General features: G+C 40.6%; 2 protein-coding genes across 2 annotated transcripts; one reads left to right on the top strand and one right to left on the bottom strand.

The window, feature by feature from the left end:
* The first annotated feature begins 347 nt into the window (after window positions 1-347).
* On the top strand, window positions 348-4,808 carry LOC107385607 (neuritin). Its single transcript, XM_015959599.3, has 3 exons — window positions 348-613; window positions 3,717-3,870; window positions 4,482-4,808. The coding sequence occupies exons 1-3, from the start codon at window positions 562-564 to the stop codon at window positions 4,699-4,701; spliced, it is 426 nt and encodes a 141-aa protein (XP_015815085.1). The 5' UTR covers window positions 348-561; the 3' UTR covers window positions 4,702-4,808.
* Window positions 4,809-11,414: 6,606 nt separating this feature from the next.
* Window positions 11,415-17,266, bottom strand: sys1 (SYS1 golgi trafficking protein). Its single transcript, XM_015959600.3, has 4 exons — window positions 17,098-17,266; window positions 12,261-12,514; window positions 12,120-12,187; window positions 11,415-11,860 (listed from the first exon to the last, which is right to left on the bottom strand). Exons 2-4 carry the CDS (start codon window positions 12,420-12,422, stop codon window positions 11,620-11,622), a joined length of 471 nt encoding a protein of 156 aa, XP_015815086.3. The 5' UTR covers window positions 12,423-12,514; window positions 17,098-17,266; the 3' UTR covers window positions 11,415-11,619.
* Between the last annotated feature and the right edge of the window lie 164 nt (window positions 17,267-17,430).

Raw genomic sequence — 17,430 nt, 5'->3', positions numbered from 1 at the left:
TCAGTGCTAAGTGGTGCACAGCAAATCACGCTGCAGATGGGAAAATATCTCCGAACAAATATTAGGTTGTCAAATAGAATTTTTATTTTGAGACTTCGGCTAAATATTGAGTTTATTTTTTGTAGTGCCCAAATTTATGCATCTGCCTAATTTTATTGAAACAATGATTGCACATCTTCTGTAAATCCTTATCATAACAACAAACAATTTATACATTTATAAAGGAAAATCTATTTCTTCAAACTGAAGCTGAAAGAGCTACTAGATAGATAGATGGATGGATGGATAGATATGGGGAGCTGTCCGGTGCTGAAGAGTACAGGAGGATGGAGATGAGCTCACGCGCACGGGGTGGGGTGGTGGGTGTGTAACGTCAGCTCTCGGTCGGTGCAGGAAACAGACGGAGCCTCACCGAGTGTTTGTTGCTGTTCCGTGGCTGATACGACTCCGGTTCCGCGGATGCACTCCGGGTCGGGACCGCTAATCTGAGACCGAGCCCCGCGGTGCGTCCTCTCCTCCGCCAGCACCCAGCATCATCCGCCCGGCCTGAAATGGGATGATATGGGATTGTTCATGTCGACCAAGATCGGAGCGATTCTGGCTGTTAGCTTTGGTAAGAGCGACTCTACTGAACAGACCGCTGTCTTTATTTATTTTAATGTAATTCTATTATCGACGCGGAGCACATCGAGATGTCGTCTTAGACCTGCCAGTGAGTAGCTCACACCCGCTCCGGAACAATCAGCTTCACTCATACATGCATTCATTTGTTTAAGCAGATTCAAATATCCCAGAGCAGAACCCACTCCCCTCTCAGGAAAGTCGCCAACAAACCATGCTTAACGGTATTTTGACTACAAAGATGAGGTTCTAAAGCACATATAATCCTTGAAATATTCCTTTGCTTTTTATATCTGCTATAAAAAATGTAGTTTGACATTTTTTTTACGTTATGTTGAAAATCACATCAGTGTCTCTGCACAAATAGTTGTTGATGTTGATTTTAAAGGTGCAGTTGACATTTTTTGGAAGTGTGTTTTGTGGAAATGTTAGAAATAAATAGCATTTTAGCTTTGAACAACCACAGTTGGGAGAAACACAGATTATGTCAGGATGGATGAGCCAACTGCTAGTCCAAACTGAGCTGGGATCAATAAATAGATGTCAGCATATCCGATATTAAAGCTGAAGTTGTTAGTTAACTTTCACGTTGCTGCTGGTCATATGTCAGTGTCACACTCTTCCCATAATGCCTCGCAAGGTTGTACACTATGGCCCGATCCCAGTATTTGCAATCCCGGCCAGGGGTGCAAGTAGTGTGGAAGTTGACCACCCCCCTTTTGCACCCTTTATCCACACTTCACACAGTCTGCATCGACATTACCCACAATCCATTGCTGTGGAAAAAAGGCTCAAGTGCCTTTTATAAAAATATGTATTTTCAAATGAAAGTAGTTCATTTTAGGACAATTAATTGATGCTTTTAATGTTTTAGAAAAAGCAGCAATGAATGTAAATTTATATCAAATGATTATTTGGTTGAAAGTTGTTAATAAAGATTTTTTTAAACGTAGCACAACAACCAGGATCCTGGCATGCATTACAGTCAACGACACAATGCCTCCTCTCCCAATTTGGCAGTTATTTGCAAACTTGTGTACTACGCACTTGAAGCCTTGCTGCGCCCTTCCACCAAGTGCACTTCACAGAAGACCGTAGGAAGCAGTGCAAGTATTGGGATTGAGCCCATGTCACTTCAAATAGCATGTAGAGGAATATCTGATCAACTGACTATTAGCATTGTTTGATTGTGTATTATTTTATGTCTCTAATAGATCCTAATTTAACTATTAAATTAGTTTGATGGTTTTCAGTTCTAAACACATCTAATAATTGTATTTTTTTATTTCTTATTAAATTTTTTATCAGCTCGATATCCTGACTATAAACTAAATCAGCGTGTTTGGTTGAGTGCTTAGACCATTTTAAACAAACTCTATTGGTGAATTTAAGACATTTTCAAAGAGCTCAATATTCTAAATGCTGACTGTTTGCTGATGTTTGTCGTGTTCTGTGTCCTTGTAGCCCCCAGCCCTTTTTGTCCCCAGCTCCCTCCAGGTTTTCCTCATGTTCTCTTAGTCTTCCCACTGTAACTTCTATAGGTCTATTATGGCAGTTCCTTAGTCTCCTTTAGTGTGTGTGTGTTCCCTTCCCCAGATATGGCTGGTTTCCTCCCCTGCTCCGTTCTGCTCCTCCTCTCTGTTATTTGTTTCCCCTGTGCCCAGTTCCCCACGCACCTGCTCCTCGTCTCCTATCACCCCAGCCCCGTGTATATAACCCTGTCTGTGTCTCCGGTGTTTGTCGGTTCATTGTCTTTCGTCAGCGTTGCCTTGTCCCCCTCTCCAGTAACTATAGATTCTGGCTCATGAGTGAGCTTTTTTTGTTTGTTTGTTTGTTTGTTTTTTTTGTTTGTTTTTTTGTTTTTTACTTTTTGAACTTTAGAATTCTGGCTTTAGAGTCCAGCAGTTTTTGTTAATCATCCTAATAAAAGGATTTTTTTAAAATTTATACAACCTCTCCAGCCTTGAGTTGTGTGGTGTTCTGCGTTTTGGGTCCAACCCTCCTGCGCTCACATCGTGACAATGTTATTGCAGTTTACCCCTATTGATTACATCTGGTGTCTTTATACCAACCAGCTTTGATCTGGTCACTTGTGATTCTGCAGTTCCACCACACAAAGCACCCAGAGGCATTTAATGATTAATTCTATTTTATACAGTTATTCTGGAGGAAATAATCTTATTATTCCTTGTGAAAGTGCCTCAGCTCATCCGGGAAGATTTACATCTTGGAGTCGCTAAATGCGTTGAAGGTTCAATGGAGAAAAAAGTTTGATGTTTGAGTTGTTTTAAGATTCAGTCAGAATTAATCTCCAGACTGCGTGGCCTTAGAGTGGTTATAATACCTTTATAATCATTATAATCATCTGAACAATCTTATTAAAAGGTCTTTAAAGGAAGACTAAAAACTCATCTGTTCTCGCTGGCGTTTGGACTTTAAGTTGGGGGAAGTAGGCCGGATATTGGACTGTGAACTTGCACTCAGGTTTTCGTATTGTATTTTAAACGGATTTCTTATTGTATTTTAAATGGATTTCTTATTGTATTTTAATGGTCATTTCTCTGTCCTATTGTGGTGCTTTTTATTGGTGTACAGTGCTTTGTTTGTCCATTTTGGCCATGTGAAAGCGCTCTATAAATAAAGTTGATTTGATTTGATGATGGAGGATGTTTCTGAATTTCAGGACATTACCGCCCTCTCCACATTTAGAAAAATCCTCATGCACGCTCTTTTTACAAGTATCTGCCAATCTTGCAGCTAACTTCTTTTAGCAGTAATCTGAACTTCGTTCCTCTAAATAGCATGCTGAACTTTAGCTCACCTGCCGAGCAGAAAAAGGCAACAGAGGCATCTGTGGGGAGTCCAACCTTTGCTTTGCTCATGCACAGGAAGTGAAAGCCACCCAGCAAGGAGCACGTACGACGACGGCCTTGCGTGAACAGTTCACCAGAATGAATGACAGTTATACGGACCAATGGTTTCAATGATCCACCCAGAAGAAAAATATCCTCCTTATCCTATCTTTAAATTGTAGTTCATAAATGAGTTATTTTAATTGTGCCGTGTCGTCTTTTTTATCTTTATCTTTTGTGCAGTGTTCCTGTTTCTGGCAGCGCCCGGATTCTGCGTGGATGTGAAGTGTGAGAGCGTTTATCGAGACTTTTCTGAATGTGTCCTGGAGCTGGGAGACAGCATGGACAACTACCAGGAGAACGTGACCAGTGAGAGGGGAGTGGCAGCCGTGTGCAGGTGAACAGCCGGCATGCTATCATTCACTTCAGTTTATTAACACGGATCCAAATCACAAAAGAGTCGTCTCGAGGCATTTTACAGAGTAAACATTCTAACTGAATCAGTGGACTGAGTTCAGCTCATTTTCCCATTTAGTTAAACGTTCCCTGTGAGGGGAAGCCCAGCAGATAGCATGGAGTCTGTAGTGCCGGGGTAAATAGTAAAAAGATAAATGTGTTTCTTTGAGAAATGAAGAGCAGAAGCTATTAAGTCAGAGGGAGACCAGAGACACCGTGTAAGCCATCGTCTTTAATAATTTATGAGTTCTCTGCAGCAGTAATGAAAATCTGGGGGAGATTTTATGTCACTGTTTCAGCACCAGCTCCACCCCAGCACCGTATCAAAGACAAAGATTTGCACTCACAAGCCTTGTGTTGAAATTTGCCCACTTGTGATATTATGTGTGACGTTGCCATGGCAAATAAAGCTCAGCTTGACTTACTGGAGGCCAGTTGAGACATCTGAGCGATAGATTATTGGAAAACAAATTAATCCGAGACAGCCCATTCGTGTGTGACGGGCTGCTGTCGGTGTGAATTCTGATAGATGTTCTTTTTGTTCGCCCACAGCCACTGGGAAGCTTTCCACACGTGTGCTCTCACGGCGCTATCCGACTGTCAGGAGGAGGTCAGCTCCATCTGGGAGACTCTGAGGCAGGACTCCAGGAACATCCGCTTCCAGGGAAGTCTGTTCGACCTGTGCAGCCCCAGCTCCTCCCACAGCATAGGCTTGCCTTTCGCTGCTCTCATCCTGCCACTGGTGCTGGTGGGGCCCAGCTGGTGGCTGTAGGTGGAGATGACGGTGGGTCCTCTGGTCCTTAGATCTCAGCCCTGCTGAGCTCAAACTTGAAGCCAAGGATTCAAAAGAAATAAACATGATTTTACCACAGATCTGCACATGTTGGTGGCAGGACAATCAGTGTTTGTGTTGATAAATCATTTATGAAATCTTCAGAAAATACTAAAGCGGTTTCTTTCATTTGAAATGAATTAATGAGCTGAACAAACACTAACCCTTCAGTTCAGTGTGAACCAAATTAATGATAATTCAGTTTGTAGATTAAACCCTGAGTTTAAAGCAGCTGATGGTTAAAAAAACACAAATACTACCTGTGATTTCATCATGATCATCAAAAGAATAACTTAACTATTTAGCATAGATGCCTGACAAATGATTGCAATTTATTTATATGCAGTGATGACAAGAAGCTAGAAAACCTGACACACACACACACACACACACACACACACACACACACACACACACACACACACACAGTTGCATGCCATCCCTTTTTATATATTTGTACAACTGAAACTGAAGCTAATGTCATTAAAGGTGCTGGAGGAGATTCTGTTACTTAAGCAGCTTTCCCGTTTGTCCCGTTTCAAGTGTTTGTGCAGTCGAGCCTTTCTTGTGTGTTTCTGCTCAGCCTTGAGGAGAAAGCATGAAATGTGTCATCATAAAATGAAAAGTGTATTATTTAAGGAGGTGAGACTATAATGTGTGGTAAACGTAAATCATGGATATATTTAAAGCCAAGTCAGTTTTTTCCCTTAAACTTGAACGACCCAAGGTATCACACACACACACACACACACACACACACACACACACACACACACACACACACACACACACACACACACACGCCCACTGAGCATGCTGAATTTTTAACAAACACGAGTGACAGGCTTCAAAATGTCAGACTACTTCCTCAGACCTAGATGGCATCTGCATGTTATTTCTTGTGTTAGTGATGCATTATGGGTAATTAAGACAGAGAAGCATTTTGCCAAGAATTACAGCAATATTCCAGCTTCCACTCAAAAAGCAGATAAATAAGCAAAAAATAAAAGTCCAAGGAAACTGGAAAAAAGGATTAAAATAAGATGGAAAGAGAAACGTCTCACAATGCCTTTGGTATAATGTTGCTGTCCAATGACAATCAAGGAACTTTAATATGATTTTTCTTCTATTTTATTTTACTTTAAAACATTTCAGCCTTCGGTGACTACAGCTGCTAAAAAACACCAAAACCACACATCTGGACCCATGACACTCTTCAGATTAATCAGCTGTTAATATGTACATTTAAAATACCTGTTTTAATGTTCTAGTTTTATTTCATTAAGATAACTCAACACAAACACCCGCTCTCCAGATTAAAGATCTTCTGCCTTTTTTAAGCTTTCCACTTCAGCAGATAAAATATTTTTAATACATTGTTGTTGGTTTTTTCCCTATTTTATTAAAATGTTCTACTTTTATTTATATTTTCTTGTTTCATAATCAAATTTATTGGCTAATTTAAAGCATCTGTGTGAAATTGGGTTGATGATTTTTGAACATTCAACTGGCAGAATTAACACCTTTGGATGTAGGGATGTGTATTGGTGAAATTCTGGCGATACGATACGTATCACGTTATTGTGATACATTCAGCCAGATCATATTAGCTTTTTATTTTCAATTAAATTATTGTAGGAAAATTCAATAAACAGTCCAAACATCAGTTTAACATGAGGTATCTGAACCATAATAGAGGGATTTACATTTCAGTGGTGGAAACAAAACCCACTGAACACTGCTGCCAGCCAGCGGTCAGTGTTTGAATTGTACCAAAAGAACAGAAAATACACAAATGTTTGCTTGTAAATTCTTCCAAAAAGTCGATACACGGCTTTTGAATATCGATATATCGTAGGAAAAAATATAGATATTTTCTTACATCCCTATTTGGAAGTCATTATTGTATCATTTAGCATTAAAATATTATTTATGCTCTTAAAAGTAAACACATTTCCTGAACATTTTGCATTTTTCACTCTCCCTAACAAATGGTTCCAAAAATATTTCCTCACACATGCATGAAAACAAAAAATAGACGGTGTTGAATTTAACCTTGGACAATGTGTGAGGTGCATGACGTCAGGCGTTGTTCGCATACACGCACACTCCACCTCACTTAGCACCAGGAGCATGTTTGTTCTGGTTGTTTCTGTTTATTTACCATGTCAGTGTCATGTCGCCCATTGTGTGCCTGGTGGTGGAAACATAAAAATCAGTGTTGTTCTCAAAGCATGAGCAATATGTTCCTCTTCAGAGGGCAGCCTCCTCTCTTCGTATTCTGTTGATGGAAGCATGAAAGTGATGCTGATCAGTCTAAACGCAGAGCAACTCCTGAATGTAAACTATCTTCTGTTTGGTTTTTAACACAAATATTACAACACATGTAAAGCAATATATGGAAGAGTAACGTAATTGTAACAATAAAAGCACAAATGCTAGAAACAAAGATGGTGTGTGAGCTTCTTGCTGCAGATCGTTGCGTTTATCCCTTTGCTGGACGCCCCGTGTCTTTTCCCTGAAGCGGAGAGCTGGTAATGAGGATCCCAACCAGCCTTTTCCGACTCGTTAGTGCACTCCCATCTGCAGCTTCCACCTGGATCCTTCCTCCAGAGGCTGAAGAGGGAGAAAATTAAAGATCACTGCCTGGGGAGGAACAGCACAAGGTCCTGATTAGCACGTTCTTAGAGAGACTACCTTACTCTAAAGCATAATGGATTAGATTTCCTATTCAAAACAAGCTGGTAGTTTTTTTAATTAAACAGCGATCAAGCAACATCTGGTGCCCTAAATGTGTTAAAGTCACTGAATGTTTCTGAAACTCTGAAATCAAGAGATTAAATCCGCAGTTAAACATTTTAGTTAGTTCTGTAAATGTTAAAGATCAAGTTCACTGAGAATCCCTTTTGTACTTGTTATTTTTTAAATATGGAGGCTGAACATGAAAATAGCCTTCTACCCCTATTTCCTGCATTTGCCACTGATATAAAAGAGATGGGAAAACGCTCAGGTCAGAAAAGCCACTCAGACTTACGTCACACTGAAGATTAACATTCGTGGACTCGCCCATGTTGGCTCACAGTGAGGAAGGCTGTTGTTGGTTTAGCGTCCAGGAGAGAGCAGAGAACGTCTCGGATGGTAGAAGAAGAAGAAGAAACAATCTTTAATATAATGTATCTCACAATAAAAATCACGAAGTGCTTCAGGACATAAATAAATACAAATGATTCTGAATATAAAAATTGGGAAAAGTAAAAATTGTGATTTAAAAAATGTAAGGAAAGGGGAAAAGAAAGTGAATGAGAAAAAGGTAATTAGTTGATCCTTGGAAAGGCAGAACTTGTAGAAAAAGCTGAATTAAGCTGTAGCTAACTGTTAGCATTAGCAACTTCACAACACAGCAGAAATCGTCCAGGCTTGTGTTATTTGTGGAGATAAAACATCAACGTTGCAGAGCAGACAGTCAGTGGTAGAGTTGCGTTGCTGTAAGCCAATCAGAGGCGAGATGTCCGAACATCAGAAAGTAGGACTCTCACTCCGCTCTCCTCTGGCTAGCTTCTAGTACCTGAAACATGACCAGAGCTTTAGTCCCACAGAGAGATCGACTTACAAGACATTCATTTATATTAGCGACCACTGAAAATTTCAGCATGATACAAGTATTCAATTAATGACAAACACAACACAAACAGCAAGATCTGGATTTTATACTGTTTTCCTATTTTGACCTAATGATGGCGCTGTGGTATTAAAGTTAACATTATTTGTAGGTTTTCTAAATATTTTTTCTTTTCTATAATTCCATCTAAATTACTCTTTTACATATTACAGTCCTGGGGCCTCATTTATCAAGCTTGCTTACGCACAAAACGGGGTCAGAAAACTGCGTTAGCAACTTTCCACGCAAACTTTGGGATTTATCAAAGAAAACTTAGTGGGAAAATGTGCGCAACTTTAAGTTGACTAAGGACCTGGCTTACGCACATTTTGGACATGGAGAGCACCTGCAGTGCTGCTGCTGAGAAGGATAAAATTATGAAATCGTGCAGCATTATCACTTGTACTGCTTTGTTTTCACACAGAACAAGACCCCCACACGCACACACACTTGCGCGTACACACACACATGCGCGCACACTCACACACACACACACACAGCCTGAAGCGCAGCATACGGAATGCAGAATATCAGCAGGGGGACAGATTGAGACAGAATGGCATTCTGTGACAGTGTGTGTCCTGTCACTGTGACCTGATTGATCATGCGCCCTGGCTACTTGTACAGGGGAGATCTCGGTTTGGCTGACAGGTTAGCGCATGACTTCCACCTGGGAGCCTGGGGATCAGATCCCAATTGGACCTGTTTTTTTATATCCGCCACAGATCTCTCTAAATAACTCAACATTGACGGCTTCAACAACGCTGTGCCACTCCGTGGATTTTCTCTTATTTGTTTTGCAAAAGCACTTCCTTTCATGTCTCCACCTCACCCACAAGTACCTCAGTTTCTGCTTGTGAAATTGCGCTTCCTTGATCTGCCTTGATCTACGGTCGCCATCGTCATTGGCGGAGCACTGCAACAGCCGGCTTATGTATATGCATGAGATCCACAAGGCACTCTGCATTGACTGTTTATGGCTGTAAGTGGGTGTGGTGAGAGCGGGATGTGACTAAAATGCAGCTGAGAAACATTCTTGTTAGTCTCCGATTTATGAAGCGGGGATTGCGTGCAGCTGTGCGTCCTCCATGTTTGATAGATCACAAACCTGCTTGGCGTAAGTACTTTTTTTATTTTTGCTGAGTTTAAGTACGGTTTTAGTAAGGATTCTACGCAATGTTTGATACATGAGACCCCAGATCTTTATGTGACAAAATCTAATAAATTACATGAAAATCAACTCATTTCTGGTTTCCCGTGGTGCAAACAAGAGCTGAGCATCAGAAAATTGTTTACTGGATCTTTCAGTTTATTTTCAAAGAGCAAAATGATGTAAAATAATAAACCTCCTAATAAAATATCTCATATGTCCCAGAAGCCAACTGCAGGATTTCTTAATTCTTGTGCTAATTGACCAACAGAACAGATTATTAACTGTAATGTTTGTCTGAAATATTTAAATTTAAACAGAACATGCAGCCAAAAACATGGCAGAGGTGTGATCATGCTGTGAAGCTGCTTTTCTGAAATAAAGCAAAAACAAACCATTCCAGGGCAGAACAGGGTTTGACTTTTGGTCTTTTAGCAAAAGGTTGATCAAACCTTCTAAGAGCTATCTAAGAGCTCCAGAAAATAACTAGAAAAGGGGAACAACTATTTTGTATCAGTTAGTCTGAGCTGGATGTCAATAATTTCTCTGAATACAAAGGTCTGGAAAAATGTCTAATTTAATGCAGTGATTGAATTAAAGCAGAAAGTTTAGGATTTAGTGTTAGCAGCAGCAAAAATAAAACACTCATTACATTTTTCCATGATTAAAAAAGAACTTGCAGCACGCAATAACAAAACTCATTAAATGCAAAAACATTTCTCCTTATTTGTCTTGGTTACCCTTCTAAAGAAAATCTCATGAGCAAGAATGTAATGGAGGACCATCAGAGGGTGAGGTGAGACGGTCTGTCTTACTGCTTCCATCCTGGAGGACCACTGTATCACTGCATCACCAGATACGCACGACACATCCACCATTACTGAGCATCTAGAGATCATCAGGCAGGCTCTCTACATCAGGATTCGGCTCAATCAAAACTCTAAACAGTATCAGCATTTGTAGTACTGGTAAACTTTATCCCTTACTTAATATTTACACATATTAAATGTATTAAATACAGATGTAAAATGCATTTTGTCATATGTAGCATGTTCAGGGAACATGCTACTTCCGGTTGGAAGTAGAAGACACTATAGCTAGGAGTTAAATAACAAGTTTCCATTTGTTTCACCAGACTGAAAGAGCCACTTTCCTACAGTTAAAATACTTCTCAAATGTTTCCAGACACATAATGTTCATTTTACCCTTAAAAATGTGAAGTTACAAAATACCTGCACTTGTTATTTCATATTTCCCTAATCAGGAGTGAGAAATGCACTGCTAACGAAAACCCTGCTGCTGATTTTCCCCTGCAGAGCAACCATGCATCACCAATATTCCTCCTCAATGCCAAGAATGGAGAACATCTGCTATTTGGGTGTTCTGACACTTGAATGAAATCAGTTCATTTCAATGGATGTAAAAGCATGAGAAGAGACACAGTTTGACCAATAAGTGAGTTCTGCATGGCTGACAAGGTGTCTGCATTACCCAAAAATAAAACACACAACTAAATAAAGCTAGCTGAGCAGAAGGCTGAACAAGTTCAACTAAAGGAAACAAAATTCACACCAAGTCTGTTACAAGAATGAACACACAAACGTTATCCTGACTAACATCATGCTGTTTATGACGCAGGAAACATGATTGTATCTGGTGAAGATGATTGAATAGTGTGAGAAGATTACAATAAACACACCTACACACAAACACACAATAATGTGCATGTTTAGAGTATAGAGAACCTGATAGCTCAGACATGGAGCTTAACAGGTAGGAATGTATGAACTCTGTTTGAATGAAACTTTAAGCTGATGTTTACTTTAAAAACAATAAAGCAAACAGTTTTACACCTTACAGATAATACTGTTCGACATTTAATGAGCAGCTGTGAATAAATATCAAGTCACTTGATGATATGATGCAGAATAATCCAAATTGTGTTTAGATTTTTGTTCCTTTCTTTGTTAAATCAACGTTGACAAAAAAAAAATGTCACCATCAAGTTCCTTGGAGATTAAAAATCAGCGTGGTACCCAAAAACTAAGGATCACAGGTTGGATTTGGGTCCACTGTTGACAGGAATTGCCCTGAGCTCAGTCCGCATACACAGGTACTCTCCGATTACGGCCATCAGCGCCATGCAGGCTACGTTGACGAGCCACCAGGACAGGGCAGAGGGAAGATGGGAATTATAGATCCAGCAGCCGATCATGTGGAAAAAGTGAACTGTGACCGTAAAGTCCAGGCACTGTTTCCCTCGGCGGATGAAGAACCACAGACCGACGGCACTGCCAAAATAAACATCAGCCAGGGTTGGAGGTTTCAGAGAAAAGTGTTCTTAATAAAACATAACCAGCAACAACAGGAAGAAAATAGAATTTATACTTGATGAATGATAAATATGATATTGGTAATTCCTGACTTTGGCTTTTATCATCTCTGCTTCAGATTCTAAAATCACATTTTCCTAATTTTTATTCTCTCTAATTGTACAAATCGCTCATTTTTCTTCCATAATAAGAGTTCTAGAGTCTCATCATTTCTTACCAGGTAAGGGAGTTCAAGATGAATGCCATCATTGAGAGTCTCCCCTGCATGGTTGCAAACCCAAGGACCTGACAAAGAAAATCAAGTGGTATAAGAGTACAGAAAAGTACAAACAATATATTTTTCATTTAGCAAACTTACTTCATAGCTGAAAATCTGATCCAGTGATTTGCTACTTTGCACAAGGCTGTCCACCCCAGCCATCCACAGGCCCAAGAAGCTGTAGTAGATGCACTGCATCAACACAATCTGACAGACGATGAGAAGTGGGTCCCAAATGTAGCTGCGGAAGTTGCTGGCCATTGCTGACTGACGTTGCACATGCAGACCCAAATGATGTTAGCAGCTGGCACCAGGTGTCACCATACGGCCTCTTCAGTGTAAAACCTCACAATCTGACAAGCACAGTAGAAGGTGTTGCATTACTTCACATCCAGGCTTTTATTTCCATATATATAGATTTGACAGAAAACTTTTGGGTATTATGAGCAACAACTTCTATTACCGTAACTTAACTTTTAAACAAATGTAATAACATTAAAATATATTTGATCTAATTATCTTATTGGTCTTCTTCCGGCTCTTGGAGAGTACAGATGCTTTTTTCCTCCTCTCCTCCCTATCTTATCCCCAAGGCTCTTTGTCTGTCTTTGGGTGTACGGAGCTTCTACATTTTTTCTGGAAACTGGAAAATGATTAAAAATGGATCTGGTCAGCTGGTCTCAACGCGACTGACAAATTTTTCTCAACGATGAGAATGGGAGATGGGGCTCCTGGGTGCCCCTCTGGGACAGATACAGTTGGGCACATCATGGTCTCCTGGAAACAGTGGAACCTGATTTGCCTATCTCAGCTGTCTGTAGAGGATTCTGAAGACGTCTGGATATTCGTGGTGTTGGTGTCAGGTTTCCTGCTCTTTGGCCTTAGAGGTTACCTGACTTACCGGAAAATTAACGAGCTGTCGAGGAATATTGGCTCACTCTAGGGCTGCACGATATTAGGAAAACCTGCGATATTCGATAACAATGCTTAATATTGCGATATCGATATTACTTGCGATAAATGAACAAATACTAAAGTATGCAGTGTTGATGTTGTCTGGCGTGTGATGTCTGCTCTGGGTTCAAAGCAAACAAAAACTAATGCATGAATTCCACTACAACATGACGTTTTTATTGAAAAAATATGCAGCTGCACCTGCTACTGTATTAGCAGCAAAACAACAAACTGCTAGCATGCAGTTTCTCAGTGACTTTAAAACATCATCTCCACCATAAAACTTTTTCTGATGCTCCAAATACAGAAAAACATCCCTTACCAGGGTTTTCTGAATAAATTAAAATATCAGAAAATAAGTTTAAATGTTAAATAATAGTTAACATCACTTAAATGCAACAGCAAATTCCCTCATTGCTACTGAACATTTTCTCCACTTATGTGGTTATGATATAAGGCTGTTGCTGCTATTGGGAAGTGAACTGTGCTGGGCCAAACTAGGAGAATATTAAGATTTTCTGAGGGAAAGAGAAAAACAATTGTCTACCTTTCAGAAGAGGAACTGGCAAAAAAATTACATGGAAAATACGTGAAAACGTTTGTTTTTAACCCCAAATTGAACAAGTTTACCTAGATCTTAAAAAGCAGCTCAGATGATGAAACTGCAACTATGATTCTGATAACAAGCTAACAAATTGAACTAGCTCCTCTAAGATAACCGGCTAGCAGAGCTTCTGACTGACAGTTTTTGTGCAGCAGCAAATCAACTATCCTGATTAACAAGGTTATAAAAGCTCATAAATGAAAAATCACGTTGATATGTGGGGGAACTTTTCCAGGCCCTCTTTAGCAGAGTGGGACTGGGAGGAGAGTACTGTAGCCTTTTAGCTGGAAGCTAACCGGAGCCTGGGGTACATATGGAGTGAGCAGGTCAGAGAGATAGGAAGGTGCCAGGTCGTTGAGTGCTTTAAATACAAAAGTCAATAACTTAAACTGTACTCTCAAAATGACAGGGAGCCAGTGAAGATGTTCCAGCACAGGGGTAATATGGCTACGTCGGTGTGTATTTGTCAAGAACCTGGCAGCAGTGTTCTGGACGACCTGCAGCCAATTCAGGGCAGAGACCGGAACACAAACGAGGAGGGCGTTTGCGTAGTCAAGGCGAGAGGTAATGAAGGCATGGATGACTGACTCCAAATGCTCCGTTTCAGGATTTGTCTGAGGCGAGTCAGGCGGCGAAGCTGATAAAAGCAAGACCTCACAACGGAGTTTATCTGTGGGGCCATTGTGAGTCCAGCATCCAGCTTTACACCGAGACTTGACACACACTGTTTGGGGTTGAGGGTTAAAAGGTCACAAACAGGGTGAGAGCCATGGAGGTTGCGGGGGTCAAAAACAATATACTCAGACTTCTTTTCATTTAACTTTAAGAAGCTGGATGCCAGCCAGCCCTTCACGTCATCCATACATGCAGCCACTCGCGAGCCTGCATTCTTCTCATCCATTTCTACATATAGTTGACAGTCATCAGCGTAAATGTGATAGCGCAGGCCATGCTGATTCAGGATATTGCCCAGAGGCAGAAGGTAGATAGAAAACAGCAATGGCCCAAGAACGGAACCTTGTGGCACCCCCCAAGGCAGTGGAAGACAGGAGGATGCACAGTCACTAATCTGTACAGAGATGGATTGGTTTGATAGGTAGGAGTGGAACCATTTATGTGCCACCCCCGTTACCCCAACCCAGCAGTTCCAGTAAAATATGGCGGTCGACCGTATCAAAAGCCGCTGAAAGGTCCAGCTGGAGCAGCCGTACCCTAGACCCAGAGTCAGATGCCACCAGAATGTCATTTAGCACCCTAATCAAAGCAGACTCAGTGCTATGGTTTGGTCTAAAGGCGGACTGAAACACATCCAACAATGAGTTGCTGTTCATATGAGCAGAGATCTGACCATGAACAATTTTCTCAAGGACCTTCGAGAGAAACGGGACTTTCGATATAGGGCGGAAGTTCTCATAAGAGGAGAGATCCAGACCAGGTTTTTTTCAATATCGGCTGAACAACTGCACCTTTAAAAACCTTAGGGAACACTCCAGTGCTGAGGCCAATGTTAAAAATGTTCATAAGTGCCGGGCTCAGTGAAGACACTGAGTCGCGCACCAATTTAGCCGGGAGGCAGTGTACCGAAGAGCCAGCTGGCTTCATGGAGCTAATCAGTTTCATCAAGTCAGCAAGCTGAACTGGAGCAAAGTCCGAGAAGGCAGGTGGGTCAGGCGGTTCCACATGGATAGTGTGTATTTGAGGCTGCAATATCATATCAGAAGGGCTACATTTGATTGGTCAAATAATACTTCCGCATAAAAAACAGAGCTGGTTTACAAAAAGTTGATGTATGACACGGATGGAAATGTTTGAACCAAACATTTATCACCGTTTTTGACGTGCTTTGCAATGGGCCTATCGCACATCCTGTTATCCAGATGACGATAATTTTTCGATATATGGTGCAGCCCTAGCTCACTCCCGGAGGTCAGAGATGGATTGCACCAGGCTGTGAATTCACAGACTCATATAACTGTCGAGGTGAGTCGTAAGCTTGGAACTTTGGCAGAGATTCATGCATTGGCACAAAAGATAGATGCGATCAAGGAGCGAGTGGACGAATCAGCACAGATTGGGATAGATTAATCTACGCCATTATTGGATTTTGAGAGGTTGAGGACCAGCGGAACTCTAAGACAGAGAAGAAATTATCTCTGTCTGGCCCCAAAACAATTTCTTATCTGAATCTGGTGCCCTTGAGCCTGTGAGGCTGAAACAAATACCCCCCTCAGAAGAAATGTGGAATGCTGCTGTCACCATGGCCACTGTGTCTCCCTATCCCGGCCTGGGCGGGACTGCGAGTTGTGAAGGCCGCTGAATCGTTCCAGGAGTCACTGTGCTCTGTAAACCCAAAGACCTCCCACTCCTTTCCAGACTGAGGTGAAGAGAGCTGCTTATCGCGGCTGATGCTGCTGACGTGTGGAGTCCCAAAACCCTACCACCCCACCTAGTGGACACGTACGTTGTGTAATGTCTGAAGTCTGTTGCATTGCTGTCTGAGGTGTTTTTTGCATAGCAAAGCTACCCTCCCTGTGGAGGGTAACTCTGAAGTGCCTTTTTTTCCCTCCACCTGATCCAGTCCTCATGTAACCCTTCTGTTCTCCATTAAGGTAGTGCGACTCGGGTTGCGAATGACCACAGTCACCAGTTCTAGTCATGTGTCTTTGCCTATGTATGTCTGATCTCAGAATTGTGTGTACTGAAACTCTAATTTCCCTCTGGGATTAATAAAGTATCTTTGAATTGAATTAATAAACTGTTGAAAAATAATCTAACAATCAGTAAGTGAAAACAGATTTTGCTGATGAAACAAATTCCAGTAGAAACTCGTTCCATAATCATTGGTTCATTATTTAAAATGGAAAGTTTACAATCATTATCCTTTGATCTCATCTCTGAGAACTAATTCAAGCGTACACTGAGTAATGTATGTTTATTTTTTAAGGAATTTCATTAATGCTGGTAGTACAATTAATGTGACTCTTATAATGTATGTTACCTTATTAATATAAAATATATCCCCCCATTTACACCTATAGTTATATTTTTATAGTTAAAATATGTTGTAAAGCTGCTAACTTAATTTGTCAGTAAATTTGAAATTCAGTAAAACGTCAAGCTGTTAACGCGTTAACTGAAAAATACACTATGAGACAGTTAACGGTACAAACCCGGTCTACTATTTTATTTATTTCCCTGCAGAAGAACCTGTCCTGATGTTCAGCTCTGATTAAAAAAAAAAACTAAACAAAGTGTCTCAGGCGTGTGAATGTCGACGCTAAAGCTGTGTTTAGCTAATACTAAAAGGCGAAATGACGAGCCTGTTAGCATGTTTTCAGCGTCCACTACATGTAAACATTAAGGGAGAACGACACTCACCTGGATAACTGGAGCGCAGATGCTTTGGACCGCTTTGTTTTCGTTTTTATGACTTCTGGCTTCATTTGAATTTTTTAAAATAGGAATAAATTAATACTGAACTACCTAAACCTTGTCCACGAAACACCAAAACGCGTCATATTTAAGAACCGGAAACAAAACTTCATCTTCTTCGTGAGTTTAATGATGGATGGCTAAATCATGGAGGTACTCTACCGCCACCAACTGGTATAACTGGTATTAGCCTGGCAAGCCATCATGTATGTGAATAATAATAATAATAATAATAATAATAATAATAATAATAATAATAATAATAATAATAACACATAT

Source organism: Nothobranchius furzeri, chromosome 3 (genome assembly GCF_043380555.1).
Source record: "Nothobranchius furzeri strain GRZ-AD chromosome 3, NfurGRZ-RIMD1, whole genome shotgun sequence".
Taxonomy (NCBI): Eukaryota; Metazoa; Chordata; class Actinopteri; order Cyprinodontiformes; family Nothobranchiidae; genus Nothobranchius; species Nothobranchius furzeri.
This window is presented reverse-complemented; position numbering and strand designations above follow the sequence as displayed.

Coding starts and splice junctions, on each gene's coding strand:
- LOC107385607 (XM_015959599.3), top strand. CDS start 562: ATGGGATTGTTCATGTCGACCAAGATCGGAGCGATTCTGGCTGTTAGC. Junction 614..3,716: donor GATTCTGGCTGTTAGCTTTG/GTAAGAGCGACT, acceptor TCTTTTGTGCAG/TGTTCCTGTTTCTGGCAGCG. Junction 3,871..4,481: donor GGAGTGGCAGCCGTGTGCAG/GTGAACAGCCGG, acceptor GTTCGCCCACAG/CCACTGGGAAGCTTTCCACA.
- sys1 (XM_015959600.3), bottom strand. CDS start 12,422: ATGGCCAGCAACTTCCGCAGCTACATTTGGGACCCACTTCTCATCGTC. Junction 12,188..12,260: donor ATCAGATTTTCAGCTATGAA/GTAAGTTTGCTA, acceptor TTTCTTTGTCAG/GTCCTTGGGTTTGCAACCAT. Junction 11,861..12,119: donor ATCTTGAACTCCCTTACCTG/GTAAGAAATGAT, acceptor TTATTTTGGCAG/TGCCGTCGGTCTGTGGTTCT.